Source organism: Triturus cristatus, chromosome 2_1, assembly GCF_964204655.1.
Source record: "Triturus cristatus chromosome 2_1, aTriCri1.1, whole genome shotgun sequence".
Classification (NCBI taxonomy): Eukaryota; Metazoa; Chordata; class Amphibia; order Caudata; family Salamandridae; genus Triturus; species Triturus cristatus.
In genome coordinates this window covers 930,159,799-930,182,736 of record NC_140581.1, presented here as the reverse complement: position 1 = coordinate 930,182,736, position 22,938 = coordinate 930,159,799, and the positions used below count along the sequence as shown (strand labels likewise).

Below are 22,938 nucleotides of genomic sequence, written 5' to 3'. Positions count from 1 at the left end.
CAATAGGGGAAACGAAAGCAGTTAGATGCCTAGAAGAAGGATCAAGAACAACTTGGTGGTAAACTGATGCCAAATCCAGCTTACTTAGCCACTTAGAACCATTGATTAGTGAAAGCATGTCAGGAATCTTCGGAAGGGGATGGGAATCGATCCAAATATTTTTATTAAGACTGCGTAAGTCTATGCAAACACGAATCTCACCATTTCTTTTCCTAGCTACTACCAAAAGAGAAAGCCAAAGGGACGATTCTATAGATTCGATAATTCCTTCTTACAAAGACCATTCAGCTCTTGTTCTAACTGATTTCTCACACTAAATGGTACATTTCTGAGTCTATGTTTAACCAGTATAGCATTGTCCTTGACGACATGAGCAAAATCTTTAACTTGTCCAAGACCATCACCAAAAACAGTTGGAAAACGTTCTGACAAAATATCTATAAAATCATCTGAATGAAGGATAAAAACTTGGTCCTTAGTACCTGGTCTAAGTACCATTTTGAAGAGTCCCTGGTGGAACCATCCAAGGATGTTTAATCCCTTGATGGCTACATAAACTTTACCCAAAATTTTCCCTCCCCTAAATTCTAGAGTGTCCTCAAAGTATCCTGCCAGTTTAATGGTTCTCCCTTCGTATGAAACTGGAGATCTATCTGGGGGTTGTAATAAACGAGACCCCCAAACTTCTTTAAATTTTTCTTGTGTTAACATTGTTATTCTTGTACCCGTATCAACTAACAAGCAAACCTTCTTACTACCAATTTCCACATCCACGTAAGGATCCACACACTCAGAAAATACGTTAGACTCCGTATTCATATCTCCGACAACAACCATGTCCCTTAAATCATCCTGAATTTTGCTGTAGTCATCAAGCTTGGATTCAGACACAGAAATATTAGCAGAGGGAGAAGAAATAGTGGCATGTTTAGCATCTTGAGAAGAAGAAAAAATTCTCATCCCGTTCTGGCAAACTTTTGCAAAATGACCCATTCTACCACACACACTACAAATTACATTTTTTGCGGGACAAGGACGTCCGGACTTAAAATTAGGAAAGTTGCCACATTTAAAACAAATATTTGTTTGTTTGAAAAACTTATTTTCATTACGTGTAAAGGTGTTATTTTTAACGTCCTTTGACCTTACAACATTGACAGATTCTTCTTTGATGGGTGTAGGTGAAGACTTCTCATCTAGTTCTTTTATTGAGAACTTTGAAAATTCTATGCTTTCCGCGATTCGAATGGTCTCTTCCAGCGTGGGATTACCTAAGGAGAGTAGTTTTTGTTGAATGCTTTTGCCAGTACATTTACAAATATACTGGTCTCTTATCAATCGGTCTCTAAACCTCTCAAACTGAAATTCTGCACTTAGAATACGCAGTGCGGAAATGAAATCTTCAACTTTTTCACCAACTTTCTGTTCTCTCTTAAAAAATTTGTGCCTCTCGACAACATGACTGGATTGAACATCAAATCGTAGCTCCAATTTTTTAACGGTCTGTTCAAATTCATCAATCTCCTTATCATCAGCAGTACGTACTAAAGAAGGTAAATGTTTAAAGATGTCTCTTCCTTCGAACACCAAAATATAGGAGACACTTCTTTCTCTCAGCTCTGTAAACAGACTACATAATGAAAGTACAACTATTCTGCGTAAAACTATTAAACAAAAATAATCTTCACAAGCTTCCTCCAAGGTAAGTACACAATTAGTGGTGTGTGTATCACCGTGAATTTAGATGAAGTATTACTTGGTGTGCACAAGACCTTTGAAAAACTACTGATTCTTGAAGAGAAACGTAGTTGAGAAGTGTGCTCGGCATGCACATCACATTTGTTGGAAAGATAAACTCATGTGCTTGATGTGTATAATACCGTTTAAAAAAAAAAAAAGAAGAAGAAAAAAAAAAAAAACAGTTCACTGCTTACACATACCAATCTAAAGATGCATGTTTAATACTTATCCGCTTGGTGTGCGCAAAACCATGTAGTAATACTTTTTTTTGTACAGATGCGTGCTTAAAATGTATAGGACTCGCGCATTTGGTGTGCGCATTACCGTGATTAAAAAACTGTTCAAAACTGAAGAATACCGTTTTAAACCAAATAAGAAGAAAAGTACCTTAAATGGGTAAGAAAGGTGTGCGTGCCACCGGTAGCAAACACGCAGAAGCTTCGCAAGTTGGAACAGGCACTGTTAAATGATGTGCGTGTCATCGATGTCAAACGCGTAGAGAAACGATGAGAATTTTTTTTTAAAAAGTAAACGATGACGTGCAATGTGAAGAAAATGCGGATGCGAGAAAGTAAACGAGGAAGAGTGAAGTCACGCCAACCACAAGATGGCGCCGACGTGGAACATAGCCCCAAACCTCATTGAAACTGAAGATTTCTTTTTTTTTAAAAAATCTTTACGCAACGTTGCGTGTAGATCAAAGATGGCGTACTTCCACATGACTGAAACGTCAACTTTTAGTGATGGGCCTAGACGGGCCGTGACGTGAGGATCAACTCGTTGTCCTCTTTCTGCCGCTGCTACAATTGAACATAATTGACAACAACACAGTACCTCTTAAGATTCAGCTCCGGCGGACGAACTTGCAATCCAGCATCAACCACAGCGTGATGCTATTATCTTTTGAAGCGCCGACTCGCTGATGAAGCGTGGTTTTCTTCGTGGGTTCTGCAGACACCTGTGACCGATCGTAGCCATATAATTTGTAGTATGTCGCATCACTTCATGATAGTTTCATGAGATGAAGTTTAATAAGATAAACAGGTGCTGCGCAGCAGCCAGCTTCAGCGATGTCCTAGTACAGACAACTGTCACATATTTCAAAACGTAACACTCTAACAGGAATCTTGAGGCCAGAACATCATGGCCCAAGTATTCTAAACCTGGAAGGAAACACTACAACTTTGTTCACATGGTACTGTCATGTTCAAGTAGGATCTGTTCTGTAGAGATGTTGAACCTGTAGCCTCTAAATGTTCCAAATCTGCAGCTGGAATAGCTTTAGATTGATGCTTTGTCTCCCTGAATGCTCTAATTCTCTTTCGATGTTCGCTTCGATTTTCTCACAGCTATCCCAGAGTTGGGTCCACTTTTGAAACATTTATCACTTAAATGGCATTTCTCTGAGGAAATTGCATCCCCTCCCATGTGAGCAGGAATGACAGAAGTGGACCAGATTATGCAATATTGTAACTTGTAGTGTAAACCTAAAGACCTCAGAACTGCTTTAAATGTTGATGAATTTCCATCTAACTCTTCAGATGGTAGTAAGGTTTGAATTAAACGAGCGGCAAAACATAATTTATAGAAGTGTTGCTAATCTCAATTATTGCATTTATTTGAACGCAGAAGTTTATATAATCCTGTAATTAATTAAGCAAATTTATATTTTAGGTGAAAATTGGAAGGAAGCGCGAAAAATTAAACGCTCATCTCAGCACATCTTGGAGCCAATGGATCTTAAAGTGGATTTCAGCAGAGCCATGGTTGTCACTGATGCAAGAATGCCCAAGTATGTTTTTCTACTCTTTCAAAGTTATTGTTCCAACAACAGTGTGGCACTGAATGTATTTTCTTGAAATGCACACACATAGTATTTAATACCGTTTAGGGTTGTCCATAGTACACTATCAATCTTTGAGTAGGGTACTCTCTTTAAGTAAGAAACTCTGGCATAGGTGCCATCTGTTGGGCCTTCTCACTTTTTTTTCCACTTCAATGATTGCACCAACCTTCTCAGGGAGCATACCGATGCATGGCTCTTTACCTTGGGTCTCTAACCTTGAAGTTCTGGATTATCCTTGGCTTCTCAATAACACCTCAGCCGGCTTCTTTCATGGCAGCCCAGACTGCTCCTTGCACCCGGCTCCTTGTCTCAGTTGTGTCTGCATGGCGTACATGCAGTTGAGGTGTCTCCAGGAACAAGAGAAGGGTGCCTCAAGGAATGGCGAACACTGACCCAGCATGGTTACAGCCAAGTCCTATCTACTACTTTAGGTTGCTGATGGATATTCATGGTTGGAGCATGTTCTCTCGCATCCATCATGTTGGCTCCCATTTCACACCAGTTTTAACTTGAGTGCAATTATCCAAATTGTGCTAATTTTTCCAACTTTTTAGAATATGTAAAAAACGTGCCACTCTTACTTTTTTCTAATATTTCTCTTTGGTTTAATTTTCAAATTTAAGGTATTTGCTTCTCTTGCTACCAGGTGATATTCACACAATATCCAAGTGAAGCTATCCACCATTGTTGGGTAAATGTAAAACATGTAGACACTGGTTATATTGTTTCATTTAAATATTGTGTACCATGTTGCTACTGCTGGTAAGAAATGGAACATCAGTCCTCTCTGCAGCATTAAAAAATGATTTACTTTCAGAATCCAAAAATCTCAGGATGCTCTGAATTACCTTTTCAAGGGGTCAACCCATTACTGAAGTGAAATATTGTTTTCATGATTTTTCAAAAATTTCAACTCTTCTAGTTTATGATTGCTAAGATAGTAAATCTAGAAGTACAATGCTTTTCTGGTATTTTCTGTTGTTTTTATGTTCTCCGTTAACAGAAATACAACAACAAAAATACCATTCTCCTTTCACTGTTGATTAATATATAGAATTTGACTGTGCTTCTTTCCTCAAGAAAAATAAAATAGTCTCTATTGTGTTTGTAAGGAAACAGGCTTTTTGCAGGTTTACTCCCAGTTTTTGCCCCCATTTTGAATACTAGGTACTGGTGTATTGGCTCTAAATTGCCCTGAGCCCTACTAAACAGGACTCGGTGCATGTGCTGTGACCTTTAAAATTGTGAATCTTTAATTGCCTAGTCCCCAGTTTGCATAGCCTAACTTACTTTTAAGCCCCTAGTATTGGGTACCAAGGGTACCCAGGGCCTGCCAGTGTCCTCCCAGGGACTGCAGCACTTGTTGTGCCACCCTGACTGACACAAAGTAAAACATGGCTCCCAGTCTACCACTGCAGACTGCAAGGGCAGTTTTAAACTGCTAGCTCTACTTTGTCATTTAAGGTAATGGCAAAGCGCAATCCTCCCTTTTTAATATATATATGTCACCCTTAAGGTAGGCCTGTCGAGCCCTAAGGCAGGATGCTATATATTAAAAGGTGAAACATGTACCCTTACATGCTCCAGCAGTAAAAACCCTAAATTTACATTTTTACTGTGGACAGGCTAGTAGCCCTATTGCCAAGTACAAAAGAATCAGCGCATTAAATCTAATTTAATGGTCAAATCGAATTTAATGTCAGTGGTTGGCAACATGTAATTTTAGAATGTGCCACTTTTTTTTAAATAACACTCTTTGTTTTTATGGTTGCCAAAAGGTACAGCATGTAGCATAAAACAGCCAGCAGATATCATACTACATATTACTGTACCTCAGCAGTCACGCATTCCTCCCAGCACAAAAGCACACACTCCTCTTAATTGCATCAAGTTAACATGTCTCCCACCTCCTGTACGGGGCTATATATACATTAATTTTGTCCCTTATTCAAGCAGAGGTACTGTGATACTCTTCCCATCCTAGCTCTTCTCTTCCAACAGTCAATGATGGCCCTTTTACCCTACTACCCAAACCCTTCCCATCCTGTATTAACAGACCCCGCTATCTCAGTCCTTTGTACGGCCCTGTCCGCAATCACCTCTCATCTCCATTTCCTGAAATGCTTGCAAAGTATCAGCCAAGGGGTCTATATCCTCTAGAACCTTATCACCTCTTCTGGTAAGGCTTATGTGCGTTTCCGTGGCTCGTGCCTACTATACATTGTCTCATCAAAGTTATGGGCTTTTGTCTTTCATTCAGTCCATGGCTACCTGCCTCTTTGCCAGCACCAGAGTAAGTTGTATAAACTTTTATTGCATCTTTTTCCCTATTGGTATCTTAATTTTGCCAAGTTTACAGTGTTGCAGAGTGCACTCAAGCAATTCCAGATACTCCCTCCAGCCTATCTATTACCAGTGTCCAATATTCCTGCACCACGCCTTTGACATGTGTAAGAAAAAGGCACCATCCATTCTGCTGCACGGACACGCTGATGTTCTCCCTATCTATATTCTGCTCAGCTTTATCGGGGTTAGGTATGTACAATGTAAGTAGTTGACATTTATGAGCTTAGATAGTGTTACTCTATACCCCTTTGATAAGTGTGCTTGCCTCTCTCAACTCAGTCAGTGAGTTGTGTCCCCTGGTCCCAGGCGTGTCTTGCTTGGATGTCCTGTTCATTTCATGCCGCCACAATTCCCTGTAGAAGAGTGACACAAGGTGTCATCCCCACTCAGTGTCAGCACCATTTGAAGGGTCTCAGTCTGCATGTAACATCGGGAAACCCAGACCAAATTTCCCTAGTAGTCTTTGTTATGTTTGCATACAGCGTATATAAAGAACAAGGGCACCCAAAGGAGATCGGTCAGGGACCTTGGGTAATGATTCGCTACAGGAGACAGTGGTCCCTGAGAAATAAAGAATATTTAAATACAATGAATATAGCCTCAATCAGTGCTATATTTGTGCCAGTGTCCAGCCGGACAGGGCATCTTTAATAAATGATATTTCAGCAATAATACATAAGGATCGAAACGCCGTCGACACAGTTGTCAGCCTTACACAAATTATTTATTGTATATAATTTTCTGTGAAGGTGACCCCTTGTATACCAGTTGTTTCGCTATCAAAGTATATACTAATAGAAACAACCGTTAAACTGCCTGAGCCTTTTTGTACTTCACTGTTTATTTGATATGTAAGTCCTTGGATACAGACTTGTATCCCACTGTTATTTGACTTACATCCGATCTTTTATTGCTGAAATATCATTTATTAAAGATGCCCTGTCCGGCTGGACACTGGCACAAATATAGCACTGATTGAGGCTATATTCATTGTATTTAAATATTCTTTATTTCTCAGGGACCACTGTCTCCTGTAGCGAATGTTTGCATACAGCAACATCTGTCCAGACCCCACTGCAAAGTTCTTGCAGGACTCCTGGAACTTTATAAATAGGAGTGGTCACTTTAGTTGCCCCAGGTTTCCAGTGCCTGTTTAGTGTTGTACATGGGGTCTGTCCTGCAGACAGCTTTCTGCACTCTTGGGGAAACATTCTAAAGGCTATCAGGAAAGGAGACGATAAAAAATTGCGATTGAGAGAGGTATTGCTCCTCTCGTGCAGGAACCCACAACTGTGTTGACCCAAAAGGCAAGCTTCTAAGTACAAGCGCCTTTGATGCGGAAATGGGTAACACTTGGGAGAGGGGCTGCTCTATTGTGTTGGTAGACAAACTGGCATTAGGGACAGGAAAGGGGAAGCCAGTGGTCAAACTGGTTTGCTTTTCAGGGCATGTAGTCTTCCTGGTAGCCACACCTCTGGGTTGGGTTAGTGAGCTCTGGACGCCAAGAGGAGTTCTGCCATGTTGGTAGTGAGGAAAATGGTGCATTTTGGAGTAGCCAAATGCCACACTTGCCAGGAAGTTGTCATCAAGAGGGAGGGATATGGTAGCCCATTTTGTACAACCCGCATCCTATTTTGAGGTTGTTTTCTGAGCATAAATAGGGCACCCCTGGCACCCAGAAATCAGATCTCAACTGGACTGGAAGAATGACCACAGAAGGACTGCTTTGCTGCAACGTGGAACCGGGAAAGAGAGGCTGTACTGGCGTGAACTACACCTGCTGAACCTGGTAGCTAGAAAAGAAGCGGGACTTGTCTACTCTGTCCTACTTGTGGAGAAGTTATCTGAGACTTCCAAGTCAGTTTCCGGACCTCTTTTCACAGCACAGGTCGACAACAACTGAGAAGCCTGCTGGGGTACCTTGGCAGTCCAGAATCTTCAGACTGACGCTGAAAAGTGCATCTGAGTTTGCTGAGCTGGGAGAGCCATCTGAGTGCAGCCTGGTTGTCAAGAAGATGAGTTATCGCCCAGGAAAGGATTTAACTGTGACTCTGATACTGAGCAGCTGATAGTTCATTGGCGACAGGACTTCCTCGAGCACAGACAGGACTTTGAGAAACATAGAACCTGTGACCAGTACCGACTTATCACCTTAGTTTACTGAGGAGTAGTCGCCGGAAGACCCCCGTCGACTGTATTGGATCGACATCATCCTTGAGCAACTTCAGCATCCTGCATCCCTTGCATCAGGACTACTTCCATAGGAAGCACTGCAATGGATAAAAAGTGCCTGCAACTGACTGAGAACCTATTTATCTGTGGAGGTAACTGATTCTGAGGACCCTACAGGAGTTGGTTGCCTATAGTGATCTTAATCAAACTAGCCCAACTATTCAGTAAAAAGAAATTCTCTGTGTCATATTCGTTTGATTTCCCAATGCTTGTTTGCGGTTGAATGAAATGCTTTGATTTATCATACCTTGTAAATTCTAGATCTCCAGAACCCTCTGGTGGAACTTTTTCATTGTAGTGTCAAAAAATAAACAAAATACAGTCTATATTTATAAATAGGTGTCTAATTTCTTTATTGTCTTGTCTATCTCTTCAATTGTTTTGGTGCTTTTTAAATGCTTCACTCCTTGTTCCTTTGTGTAAGTCTTACTGCTCAGAGCCACAGCTCCCCAGGGTGGAGCTGAAGATTTGACTAACTAAACCTACTGATCCTAAAGAGGTTTAGTAAATATATTAGATGGTGACGTCACACAACCACACCATATAATACAGCCCATTTCTTCACAGTGCACATGTTTAACCATCATATGAGGTAAAAATAGAAGTAACAGAGTATAATGATGTTGTTCAATTCAGATTAACGGTGATACCTTTGACTTCTGAATAGTGGTGAGGGTTGGCATTATTTTTCTGAGAGCCCTAATGAATGCCCCTTCTATTACTAGTGTGATTTTCTGTTTCTCACTTAGTTGCTCTTACATGGCTGAATCAAGGTACACCCTAATGTATTCATGTAATGATAGTCATTTTCTGGCAGGAGACCAGCACTGCATGTTCAGTCCAAATTTGTTTTGAATGCATTGTCGTACCATCGTTTTTTTTAAGGGTGGTATATGCTTAAGTGCATTCACTGGACCTGGTGCCGATGTGTAAGGAAATGTTCAATGGAAATGGCACAAGGTAGCTGTGATTCAATAAACTGGGCATGACCACCCTGAGTGTTAATTGTGATGGCACTGTGTTTACTTGTTCGATAAAGACCTGTCTTACAAAGATAAAGCACAGCCAATAAACCAGTTGGCGTTGAATTATTTAAAAAGGTTCTTGACCATTGTTGTTCATGTTTTTGTTGCTTTGAAAGCTGTCATCATTACTTACAGTGTAGCAGTAAATTATTTGCGTTAATCACAATTCGCAATCATTAAAATACCAACGCAGCTCATTTTTTATTTGTAATATATCTTAAATGTTAAAATATTTTTTTAATACAGATTTAAAGTTTATGGAGAGCTGCCTTTACTTTCTGTCCGTATATCAGACCAAAAACTGAAAGCGATTATGGAATTAATTGACAGTATTCCAAAACCAGAAGCACCTCCTTCGTCTCCTCAAAAAAAACAGGTAGGTGTTTGCCAAACCCTTTAAGTACACATTTAATTGTTCTTTTTTTAAGCTAGCTAATTTAAAACAACATGGCGAAGAACACTGTGACTTTTACAAGGGAGATACTTATCACTTCAATTACAGTGCACAACTTTCTTTGTCAATAAATTGATTCATTATCACCCATTTTAACTTACTTTTACAGAAAGAACCTATTGTTGACAGGTTGCCTCTGAATACAGCCATCCATATTCTGTAATTGGTTTAATACTTTGGTTGGGAGAAGGTGGGTGGCAAGCGGGTATGATAGATCAGTGGGTTTACGCGCCTGATGGAAGCACCATGAGTAGCAGGAAAGGCATAGGTTTAGTCCAGCTCTTACTTATTTGAGAATAATTAAGTGAACATCATTAAGCTTAATACGTATTAATGAAGTGATGCTGCAAATATATACCTACACAGTTGTTATGATTCGGGTTACCTCCGACCTGGTGAAATGTGACTGTTTTATAGCTTAGCTAATGATCCTCATCTTGTAATGTAGAGTTTGCTTTCTTTTGGGGGCCAAATATCAACAATTCTATCTTATTTGCCTTCACATGTTGCTCAAAAGAAAGACTGTTTATCTTCTGGTCTATTTTATAAGTACACTATCCGCTGTTTTTATGGATTAGCTGACTTACCATTGATCGCCAGCTAACTTGAATTCACACTTGCCTTAGCACTTGGCACATCGTTTGTCAGTTATGTTTCAACTGTAATGTCTTTAGATTTTAGTTTACATGCGCATTTTGTCTTAAGTGGCTGAAATAAGGTTCTGCATTGCCAAGTTTAAGGATTGTAATCTGAAAGAGACACGTTAGTGATAGATTCCTTACCTTAGAATATCCCCAGGCGTCAGACTGGATCCGGAAAGTTTTTCTAGCAGTACCCCTGTGCTTCAGTAGGTGGCGTCATGCAGCTCCGCGTCCGTTGTTGGCGTCGTAAGTTCCGAGATGACGTCACGGAGACTACTTAGGCGCCACCCATGCGCGTTGACGTCAGTTCTTTCTTTTTCCGCGCCAGCAAGTGCAGATCCGGTTAGAGGACATACCTTGGTCTTTTTTTGACTACCCTTTTTGAGACTTTTTGTCACCTTTTCTCCTTGGTGCATGAAGGGATGCCTGGATTTAAGTCTTGTGGGGCCTGCCGTCGCAATATGTCGGTGGCGGACCCCCACAATGTTTGCCTCTACTGCCTGGAGACCGACCACAACTCCCGGGGCTGCCAGGCCATGGCCCGAAGGCCTTGATGGAGCGTTGCCGAAAGCTGCTGGAGGTTCGCCACTCGTCCCAGCGCCGTTCCAGGTCCAAGTCTTCGCCCTCGGATTCGGGTAAGAGCCGACACAAAAAGAAGTTGAAGAAACATGTTCGCTCTCCGACGTCCCCCCGTCAGTCCTTGGATGCGGACGAGGGGGACAGAGGTTCTGCCCCTGCAGCTCCTTTGGAGTCTGGGAGTCCTGCGGCCTACCCACCTTACCCGGGTCCGTCGGCGACTCCCGAACAGGTGCTAGAATTTCTTGCTACCATGGACCGCCTCTTTAGGCCTCGGGCTCTCGTCGGTGTGCCTTCAGGCCCGCAGTCTTGTGTCCGGATCCAGCTTCGGCAGCACAGGATCCTGCGCCGTTGGCTCCGGCCCCGGTGCCACTAGGTCCAGCGCTGCCGGCTCCGGCCCCAGCGCCACCCTCGGCTCCACCCTCGGCACCGCAGTGGGTGCCTTTCGTCCCGCCCTTGCTAGGTTCCAGGACCATTTTATTCTGGCCTGGGATCCGCACTGGGACGCGGCACCAGCTTGGCCCAGGCTGGCGCCGTTCCCGACGCCGTTTGTTCCTTCTCCGGCCCCAGCTCTGCCGCCGCGGTCTGTTCCCCATGTGCCAGAGGTGGAGGACGACTGGGAGGGGTCAGAGGACCCTCTTGCCCGTCAGTGTGACTCCGAGCAGGACTGGGTGGACGACTTGGAGGACGCTGGCGACCTCGATGTCTCCTCTGACCCGGGGTTTGCCTCTCCCCCGCCTACTATGGAGGAGGGCGCCTCCTACACGATGGAGCTCCGTCGGGCAGCTTAGGTTCTAAACCTTGGTCTCCCTACGGTGGGCCTTAAAACTAAACTCCTCACTGAGGTTCTCCAGACGGCGTCCACTTCGTCGGAGCCCCTGCTTCCATTTAACAACGCCCTCACTGACGTCTTGTTGGGCACTTGGTCGCGGCCAGCCACAGGGGCCCCTGTAGATAAGAATGTCGCCAGGCGTCACCGCCCGGCGCCTGGGGACCCCGCTTTTCTGACCACTCATCCTACGCCTGAGAGCCTGGTTATCCAAGCCTTGACGTCGCAGAGTGCCTTTCCCACGGCTCCGCCTGATAAGGACTCTAAGAAGTTGGAACAGTTCAGTAAGTGGTTGTTATCTTTGGTCAGCTTGGGGCTGCGGTCAATGAACACCGCCTGCTTATTGGGCCGCTATTCCCACACGGTGTGGGATACGGTTGCGCAGGTGTTGCCTCAGTGTCTTGAGGAGAGCCACGCTGTGCTGTCCCAAGCGGTTGCTGAGGGTAAGGATGGAGCTAAGTTCGCCATTCGGTGTGGTTTCGACACCGCGGACTCACTGGGTAGGGCGATTTCTACGACTGTGGCGCTTCCTCGCCACGCCTGGTTGAGATCCACCGGGTTTTCGCCAGATGTCCAAAGCTCGCTCATGGACATGCCCTTTGATGGCACTCGCCTGTTTGGCGATAAGGCCGACAGTGCACTGGAGCGTTCTAAGGACTTGCGGGCCACGGCCAAGTCCTTGGGTCTTTCTGCAAAGAGCCCGGCCACTCCTGGATTTCGTTCCTTTTGTGGCCACGGCACAGGCGCCCAGGCACGTTCATTCAGCAAGCCTGTGCAGAACCAGCCTCAGCGTGGACGCGTCTTCCGCAGGGGCGGGTCTGGGAATCAGCGTGGGGGTCAGACCACCTCCGCCCCCGCTGCTTCTACCTTCAACCCTTCCTAATCCAAGCTTTGTGGAGCACCCCACGCCGGTGGGTGGCAGGATCCGCCACCACCTCCCCCACTGGCACGATATCACATCGGACAAGTGGGTGTTGCAGATCATCCGCAGGGGTTACTCCCTTCCCTTTCAGTCCTCCCCTCCAGCCATGCCACCTCGGTGCCACAGCATGTCGGGCGATCACTTGGTACTTCTCCAACAGGAAGTCACGGCCCTCTTGGCCAAGGGGCCCATTGAGTGCATTCCTGGGCCGGAAGTAGGGAGTGGTTGTTATTCCCACTACTTTCTGGTCCCCAATAAGGACAAAGGGGGCCTGCGCCCCATCTTGGACCTCCGGAACGTCAATCGCTTCCTCCGGAAGGAGAAGTTCAAAATGCTGACTCTGGCTCAGGTCCTGGCCGCCCTCGACCCTGGAGACTGGATGGTAGCGTTGGACTTGCAGGACGCATATTTTCACATCCCCGTCCTGCCGGCCCAACGGCGTTACCTGCGGTTCACGGTAGGCTAGGAGCATTTTCAGTTCGCCCTGCTCCCGTTTGGCCTTACCAGCGCCCCTCGGGAGTTCACGAAGGTGATGGCGGTGGTCGCAGATCACCTGCGCAGGTCGGGGGTGTCAGTCTTCCCTTACCTCGACGACTGGTTGTTGAAGGCGGGCTCGCCCCAGGCAGTCATCAACCACCTTCAGACTACGGCCGACCTCCTGCATTTGCTGGGGTTCTCCATCAACGTGCCGAAGTCACACCGGAGTCCCTCTCAGGAGCTCCCCTTCATCAGAGCGGTTCTGGATTAAATGCTGTTTCGGGTTCATCCTCCCGAGCAACGAGTCCGGGATATTCAGGCTATGATTCCGATCTTTCAGCCTCTGTCCCGGGTTTCAGTCAGGATGACCCTCCGACTCCTGGGCCTGATGGCCTCCTGCATCCTGCTAGTGCAACATGCTAGATGGCATATACGGGCTCTGCAGTGAGACCTGAAGTTCCAGTGGATGCAGCATCAGGGCAGCCTGTCTAATCAGGTCCGGATCTCGGAGGGCACTGCACGACAATTGCAGTGGTGGCTCACGAATCGCGATTGGGTCAATGGCAGATCCCTCTCCCTTTTCCAACCAGAGCACACAGTGGTGACGGATGCCTCCCTCCTGGGATGGGGAGGCCACTTGGGAGAGGCGGAGATCAGAATACTCTGGTCTCTGGCGGAGTCCCGGCTCCATATCAACCTTTTGGAGCTTTGGGCGATCCGACTTGCACCGGAAGCATTCCTTCCCTCTGTCCGGGGAAGTGTGGTGCAGGTGTTCACGGACAACACCACCGCCATGTGGTATTGCAACAAACAGGGCGGGGTGGGGTCCTGGACCCTATGTCAGGAGGCTCTGCGCCTCTGGACATGGCTGGAACATCAAGGCATTACCTTGGTGGTTCAACACCTGGTAGGTTCTCTGAACGCCAGGGTGGACAAACTCAGCCGCTGGTGCTTGATGGATCACGAATGGCGTCTGAACTCGGACGTGGCGCACGGTCTCTTTCAACAGTGGGGAGAGGACCTTGGTTAGATCTATTCGCCACCGAAGAGAACACGCAATGTCATCAGTTCTGCACATTGGAATTTCTAAGGCGCCACTCGCTAAGTGACGCTTTTCTTGCGAGTGGAGTTGCGGTCTGTTGTTTGCCTTTCCGCCTATACCACTTCTGCCCAGAGTGCTGAAGAAGATTCGGCACGACCGGGCCCAAGTCATCCTTGTGGCTCCGGATTGGGCACGAAGATACTGGTATCCCGAGCTACTCAGCATGGCGATCGATCCCCCGATCTGACTGCCTCTTCGGGAGGATCTTCTGCCGCAGCAGCAGGGGACGGTCCTCCACCTGAATCTGTCCAGCCTCCATCTCCGTGCGTGGAGATTGAGCGGCGACAGTTGACAGCTTTTGATCTTCCTCCTGAAGTCTGTGATGTCATTCTGGCAGCCAGGTGTCCCTCCACTAAAACGGTATATGCCTGCAGATGGAACAAGTTTGTGGCATGGTGCACAGCTAAGACTGTGGATCCCCTTTCTGCCCCTCTTTCCGAAGTCCTTCTGTTCCTTCTTTCTTTGACCCAGCAGGGCTCTGCTCTGGGCACTATCAAAGGTTCTTTCGGCCATCTCTGCCTTTTTACGGCTTCCAGATCAGCCTTCTCTTTTTAAGTCCCCGGTTGTTAACCGTTTCCTAAAAGGCCTTACGCACGCGTTTCCTCCCGTGCCGTTCATAATGCCTCAATGGGACTTAAACCTTGTCTTGACATATCGGATGTGCGCTCCCTTCGAGCCCCTTCATACCTGTCCTTTGCGTCTTCTCACTCTCAAGATGGCTTTCCTGGTAGCTATCACCTCTGCCCGAAGTGTGAGTAAACTTCAGGCTCTTTCTTCTAAACTTCCTTTCCTTTCTGTTCATCCGCACAAGGTGGTTTTAAGGACCCGTCCTTCTTTCTTGCCAAAGGTTGTCACGCCCTTCCACATCGGGCAGACCATCACTTTGCCTACCTTCTTTCCGCTTCCGCATCCTGTCAAAGAGGAAGAGAGGCTCAACCGTCTGGATCCAAAACGTGCGCTCTCGTTCTACCTGAAGCGCACAAAACAGTTCTGGTTGGATGACCAGCTCTTTGTTGGCTACGTGGGCGTCAAAAGAGGTCAGGCTGTGCACAAACGGACCATCTCTCGGTGGGTCATTATCTGCATCAAGGCCTGTTGCTCGTTGGCTAAGAAGGAGCCTCCTGTGGGGCTGCGTGCCCTTTCTACCAAGGCGACGGCAGTCACTACTGCCTTGGGACACGGCTTCCCCTTGCAGGACATTTGTCAGGCAACTACGTGGGCCTTGCTGCACACGTTTACCAAGCGTTACTGCCTTGACAGTCCGGTACGGAGAGACGGCTTCTGTGGCCATTCTGTTCTCTGTGACTTTCTGGTGTAATCTATTCACAGACCCTCCACAGGGGTTGGTATTGCTGGGGTATCTATTCTAAGGTAAGGAATCTATCACTAACGTGTCTCTTTCAGATGCACAAGTTACTACTTGTGTAACGATATATCTGTAAGAGACATTAGTTAGTGATAGATTCCTCACCACCCCACTCATCCTCCCTGTTCTGCAAACTGATTTCTAGGGTTAAGGTCATCCCTTTCAGGGCCCTAGTTTTTTGGCACCAGTGGTCAGTTTCTTGCCTGGCTATGTGTTCCTGGCGCGGAAAGTAGTGTACAGAACGGACGTCAGCGTGCATGGGTGGCGCCTAAGTAGTCTCCGTGACGTCATCTCGGCGCTTACGACACCAGTGACGGACGCGGAGCCGCACAACGCCACCTACTGACGCTCATGGGTACTGCTAGTAAAACTTTCCGGATCCAGTCTGACGCCTGGGGATATTCTAAGGTAAGGAATCTATCACTAACTAATGTCTCTTACAGATATATTGTTACACAAGTAGTAACTTGTGCTTCAAAGCACAGTAAATAGTAGATGATGACCTTAAAGAGCACCAGGTTACCCACGCAGTCATATGTACCCATAAACATTCTTTCAGAGAGCACCAAAAATACACACAAGTAGTGAATCCGAGAGAACAAAGTAAAAGTGAGACCAGCCCCCACATGGTGTGTAGCGAGCAACCACTACTAGGGCTGGCCAGTCACCGGAGTCATCCAACACTTGCACGTGAAACTATGTGAGTGAATAGGTGTGGGAAAAGTGGGTAAACTCTGCAAACTTGCCCAATGCAATTAATTGTAGATTCAGCTCAATTATGCCTGTATAATACCCATCCAAGTCTTCACACCTACTATTAGCAATTGTTATTCTGCCACTAAACCCCAATTTGGTATTTATTAAAATGTTGAAAATTACTCATCTCATTTTAAAACCAAGGCACAGTCTACAATATACTCTGCTCTTTGGTTGTGTGCTTTGAGAGTATCCCCATATTCCTGTCACATGACATATCATAAGTGTGACTTGAAGCCAGCCCTAATTTGTCAGCCAGCAATATTAATCAGGCTTTGATTTGATCCCATTTGGAGCAATGAAGCCACAGATCCCAGTGAGCATGGCACTGTTGGCTGAAAAAGCCTTGACTAGCTGAAATGCACCCTCAAAACACCGTGCAAATTGACACTGCTTAGTTTGATGACATCATATTACCAGATTGCACCAGACTAATATGATAAACTTTTCAGTATATCTAAGAGAAAGCCCTCGCAGGTTCAAACTACAAACCGTGCACCATCATATATTATAATCGCACAGCCTATGCACTCATTGTGTTAATGCATACAATAAAAAAATCTGGGTTTACAATCTGTTCGATCTCCCACCTGTACAAAGCCGAATAAATGCGTAATAGCCACCTTCATAATAGTAACACTTGTTGTTAGGGTGGACACAATGCTGCGCCTGCGCGCACCAAATCAAAAAATTTCATTATGATGGTTGTCACGGTCCCTGGCAGTGACAATCATCATAATTCAAGTTTCTGATTTATCGCCTGCTGGCTGCAGCTAGCCACCCCCAGAAACATGTGGCATGTCTCATACTGGAGAAGCGTGTGCAGTGACTGAGGCACTCTCTCTGAACGGAGGTTGCTGGTGATTTTCGGACTATAACCATTTCCCAGACCCATATTCTGAAGGATGGGGGCTGCGGCCTGCGGGGGTGTTGGTGAACAGGCTCACGGCTTGAGTTCACAAGGGCACAAAACCCTTATTTTTTCTGCTGTATTCCAGCTGAGCCAAGTAAAATACAAAGTGCACTGGTTACCTGCCTCGTGTTCAGTGTGCACAGGAATAAGTAGGTCTACTACTGTGCGAATGTGTATGACTAAGTAACCAGCAAAAAATAAACATGTCTTAATAAGTACATGCAGACTTATACCGACGTGCCACATGCAAGAATACAAATCAGGGAGTGTTAACACACACATAACCTACAAGTGTTATATAACATACCAGTACATTGTAAAATATGCAACTAAAGTGTATGTCGTGTGGGAGGAATGGTACGTATCATAGGTAAACACTGGTTATCTGTCCGAATGGTGAGACGTAGGAAACAGCTACCGCTGATGGTAAAAATCTCACTCACCAGGTAGCAACAGAATTCTGAAGAATATAAATACAACCCACCCCTTGGGCCCTGCCGTCTTTCCCTTAAACCACATTTCATCGTGGTGCCAGAGTGCCTCTGCAGTCTCAAGATGCGAACCATCCAATTCAAATGTTACACGACATTTAATGAAGAGCAGGAAGACATGGTTGTCACGGACACTGTGAAAGCATTGAAGTGGACGAACGCACTGTGATGAAACTCAGCAAAGAATGGCAAGATCAGAGTAGAGCTGTGAAGCATACGTTTGCCAGGGTAGAGATGGAAGCTATATTTTCTGGTGGCCTAGATCTGACCACTGTAGAACAGTACGGTGGCCCTGTTCAAATAGCAGCATTGGGGCAAGTAAGATGCACAAGAATTGTGGTAGCAAAAAATCACAGTCTGTGCAAAGCTCACCATGTTCACAAACAGAATGCATGAGCATGACACACAGCTTCGCCGGGGATTGTGCATTGTGTTTCTGTTAAGTTGTGTTTTGGGGGAAGTGAGGGGGTTTGATGGGCTGCTGCTCTCTGACTCTGGCGCCCAGTCAACAAGCCACGCCACCTCCCTGTTTGTGTGTCTCGGTTTACGCGCCAGGGAGAGTGTTTGGCACATGGCTGCCAAGTGCCAACTCGCTAGCCAAGCGGAACTGATTGGGGCCGTTTCTGTTTCCTCACAGCAAAAGAGCAGGCCCTAGCAGGAGGCGTCTTTCAACCAAGGTGCAATTAAGGCTAGGGGGGGGGGGGGGGGGGGGGGGGGCACCAGTTACAGTCCAGCTGCACAGCGCCACCAAAGGGAGCACACGTAACCTGCCTGTGCCTGCTGGCTCAGAACATTTCAGCTGCCAGCTGGCCCCAGCAGGACACGAACAACAGACAACACCCTGATGAAAAGAAAACCCATTCTTAGAGAATCTGACCTGCAGCACTCTACTGTAATTACGGTCCTGTTAACTTAGCAACAGCTTTTAAGAGACCCTTCTCTGAGGCTGAGGTGCTGAGCTCACGTTGAGGTCAGTGGCGGGGCCCGCGGCCGCCTAGGCACCCCAGGCCACGCGTGAGTTATGTTCACCAAGGTTGGGCTCCGCTGCCGGGCATCATTAGTCCAGCCCCAGGGCTGAGGGTCACGGGAAGGGGAGGGGGGCAGTGTGCTCCACTGGTATTTTCTTACAGACCGGTGCCCCCAACATATCAGGGGCCCAGCAGGGCGGCGCTTGTAGCCATTGTATTGGCTTTGTTTATAGCTGTTAAATCCCAAAGTCCCGGGGATCCCCGTCAACAAACTGCCACCCATTAGCGCCCCATTAGACTCCATTCAACTGGCCGGGGTTTAAGTGCTACTGCCACTTGTTGCTGGTTGGGCTCTGTAGGGGGCTGATTGTGTAGAGGCTACTCTGAGCTAGTGCACTGCCAGGGGCTTAATCTGTCTGGCAGGGCCCTGCCAGGCAGCCTCGGGTGAAGACCCGCTGGGAGACATCCTGTACGATGGAATCTATAACGGCCGCACTGCGCCCATTCCAGGAACCGTACCATACTTGTGCATCTGCATTACTAAACACAGCCAACAGTCGTTGTATTTGGTGGTCGTTGTTGGCCGCAGTTTTTATTACTTATTACATACGTCACACTTGTACAGCTCCACTGGACACCCCCTTGGGGGCCGGGGTCATAAATCATTGTCACACATTATTACAAATTGGATGTCACACGTTGTCAGCTGGACATCATAAATCATGGGTCATAAATCATCGGCAATTCATAAATCATTCTGTCACAAACTAACTTAATTTCGTTGTCATAAATCCTTCTGCATGAGCATCATAAATCATCAGCCATAAATCATCGGCTGGCCATAAATCACTGGCTTGTCTTTTGCTCATTTGCAACTCCTAGGGTCGTAAATCACCCTGACAGCTCATAGATTGTTCTTTGTTGTTTACGACGCCCCTTTGCGTGTGGGGGGTAGCCTTTCCCCGTAGTTAGGCCCCAACTCACTACCTTGTTAGTCTCTTCTGATGGATACATCTGCCAGTGGATTCCTCACCTTGTGAATATCTCCTGCGCCAGCATTCCACGGAACTTTTCTTCCCCAGCATTCCACGTCGACGTGGGCGACGTCACAATACATCGGCTCCGCACGCGACTCCGTACGACGTCATCGGAGCCATAAGAAGCCCACGTCGGCGTGATGACGTCAGTTCCCTTTTTTCCGCGCCGTCGACGCGCAACGGTTTTTTCCCAGTGCTCTCTAGATACTTTGTAATCTAGTGGTGTATTTTTGTTAAAATCGGTATGTCTTCGACGAGGAAGTCGGGCTTTAAGCCCTGTAGGGAGTGCGGAGGCCTGATGTCCATGACGGATCCGCATCAGAACTGTTTATGGTGTCTCTCCTCTGATCATGACGTGGATGAGTGCGGGTGCTGTAGGAGCATGAATCCTAAAGCGCTGAAGGAGAGGAAGACCAAACTCTTCATGAAGAAGATCGGTGAGGAGAAGAGAGGGAGGAAAAAGGAGAAGTCCAGGCGAGAGTCTTCGACTTCGAGGTCGTCGAAGTCGAAGAAGCACCATAAGAAGAGGAAGCATTCTTCTCGGCGTCGGTCCTCGAAGTCTAAGAGATCGAGGTCGGCTTCGCCTCGTCGACGTGAGAGCAAGGTCTTGTCTCCTTCGCCTTCTCCTGATAAGTCTTCGAAGTCTCCCTCTCCGAAGCGGACTCCAGCTCGTTCCCCGACGCCGTCGCCGTCCAAGGCTTCGACTCCGGGTCGGGTGGAATCTGATGTGGAGCAGGAGCAGGAAGAGTCTGTTCCGGTGCCTGGTGACTCCGCGGCTCCGGTGGAGGATTCTGAGGAGCCGACGCCGGTGGCTCCACAGGAGGATACAGGGGCAGTTCCTTATCCCCAATTCCCGGCTCCAGGTACGGATCCTTCGGGATTTCTGAATGCCATGTATGGCAATTTTCAGAGAGCATCCTTCCCATCCGGAGCACCAGCAGGTCCCGTGGGTCCGATGGCGTTTTCTCTGGGAGTGCCGCAGCAATACGCTCAGGCTCCTTTTCTGCCTTTTATGCCGATGGCGCCTTCTTGGCAGTTTCCGGCGCCGGTTGGGAATCCGGCTCGACCTCGGATGGATGGTCAATCTTCGGAGCCTTCTTTGACGCCAAGGCCGACTCCATCGACGCCGCATCCGGTGCCGCCGACTCCACCTGTAGCGCCTCTGACGCCGGTGCCTTTGGCTCCACCGACGCCGCGTACGACGTCGACGACGCCGGCTCCCCGGATCCGATCGAGGCGGGAGGCCCAAAGGGTTTTGGAGGAGGAAAGATATCGGGCTGAGGTGGAAGAAGGTGAAGTCGACTCTTCTTCGGATGAGTTTGGAGGTATAGAGGTAGCAAGTGGTTTGGATACCACCCCGGAGTGGGAGCATGCTTCTACAAGGTCTTCTCCACCACAGGAATTGGCGCCCTACCATGTTGTGATCAAGAAGGCCGCGGAGTTGTTAGATCTGCAGCTGCCCTCTGTGGAATACAAGTCCAATCTGCTTACAGAGGTGTTGCACTCCCCGACGTCGGCTTCGGAGCCTTTGTTACCTTTCAATGAGGCTCTCTTGGAACCAGTGTTGGAGGTGTGGAAGAAGCCTCTATCAGCTCCAGCAGTTTGCAGGCAGGTGGCAAGGAGATACAGGGTTGCGCCAGGAGACCCGGATTTTTTATCCACGCATCCTTCTCCGGAGAGCCTAGTGGTGCAGGCTTCATGTTCTAAACATGCTTCGGGTGCTTTCCCCCAATCTCCTGCTGATAGGGAGTCAAAGAAAGTTGATCAGGCGGCCAAAAAGACTTTCTCCTCAGGAAGTATGGCGTTGAAGTCATCAAATGCTACATGCTTGCTGGGGCGTTATGTTCATGCCCTGATGGACTCTATAAAAACTTTGGCCCCTAAGTTACCTGAGGGGGATAAGTCGTCCTTCATGGAGGTTGTGGCGGACACTCAGGCAGCTGCCAGGCAGGTGATCCAGTCTGGGCTGGATACGGCGGACTCTGTGGCGAGGATTATGGGGTCGTCCATTGCCGCAAGGAGACAAGCTTGGCTCCGTTCCTCAGGGTTTTCTGCAGATGTCCAGGCCACGCTGGTGGATCTGCCCTTTGATGGACAAAAGTTGTTTGGGGAGAAGGCAGATTCTGCCCTTCAACGTTTTAAGGACAGTAGGTTGACGGCGAAGTCCTTGGGTCTGCAGGTTCCTGCTAGAGGTTCAACTTTCCGTAAGGCTAGGGTATTCGGAAGGTCATCCTTTCGCTCCTTCCGACAGCCACAACAGCAGCAGCAACAACAGCAGCAGAATCCCCTCTATCGCTCCTATAGAGGGAAGCAAAGGGGTCGGAGAGGTTCTGGTCGTAACCCCTCTTCTTCCTCCTCCTCCTCTGCTCCAAATGAGGCTTCAGGGAAGCAGCCCTAGATCCCCCATCCTGGATCATGTAAGGCCTGTGGGGGGCCGGGTGTCCTACTTTCTACGGGGTTGGAAATCTGTTACAACCGACCTTTGGGTTTTGAACCTCGTAGAGACTGGGTACGCCCTTCCCTTTCGGGAGTTTCCTCCCCCTTACCCTCCTTGCCAAGGTTATTGCTCGGAGGACCACCTGCTTCTCCTGCAGAAAGAAGTTCAAGCTTTGTTTCAGAAGGGCGCAATAGAGGTGGTTCCGGAGCAGGAAAGGGGTCAGGGATGCTACTCCCGGTATTTCCTGATCCCCAAGAAGGACGGCAGATTGCGTCCGATTCTGGACCTCAGAATTTTGAATTTTTACCTGAAACAGGAGAAGTTCAAGATGCTGACCCTTGCGCAGGTTCTTCAAGCGTTGCAGCAAGGAGACTGGATGGTGTCGCTCGACTTGCAGGACGCGTACTTCCATGTCCCAATCCTGAAGTCGCACAGGAAGTATCTCCGTTTTACGGTTGGGTCGCAACATTATCAGTTTGCGGTCCTCCCGTTTGGTCTTACTACTGCACCTCGAGTCTTCACAAAGGTGATGGCAGTGGTGGCTGCTCATCTCAGGAGGTCGGGGATTCCGGTTTTTCCCTACCTGGACGACTGGCTTCTGAAGGCAGAGTCCCCGGAGATGGTGCAGCGTCATCTGCAGGTGACAGCTCAGCTGTTGTTCGACTTGGGTTTTTCAATCAATGTGCCCAAATCTCACCTGGTGCCCTCTCAACGCAACCTGTTTATAGGGGCAGTACTGGACACTACTGTGTGTCGAGCATTCCCTCCTCCTCAAAGGAT

General features: G+C 47.4%; 1 protein-coding gene across 3 annotated transcripts in view; it reads left to right on the top strand.

Moving 5' to 3' along the window:
• Positions 1-22,938, top strand: part of VPS13A (vacuolar protein sorting 13 homolog A) — a 2,314,464-nt gene that overhangs the window by 470,440 nt on the left and 1,821,086 nt on the right. For all 3 annotated transcript variants that reach the window (XM_085633365.1, XM_085633382.1, XM_085633374.1), the window contains exons 22-23: positions 3,415-3,532; positions 9,436-9,565. In XM_085633365.1, the coding sequence (XP_085489491.1) occupies positions 3,415-3,532; positions 9,436-9,565 (248 nt within the window). The remainder of the gene's footprint in view (positions 1-3,414; positions 3,533-9,435; positions 9,566-22,938) is intronic.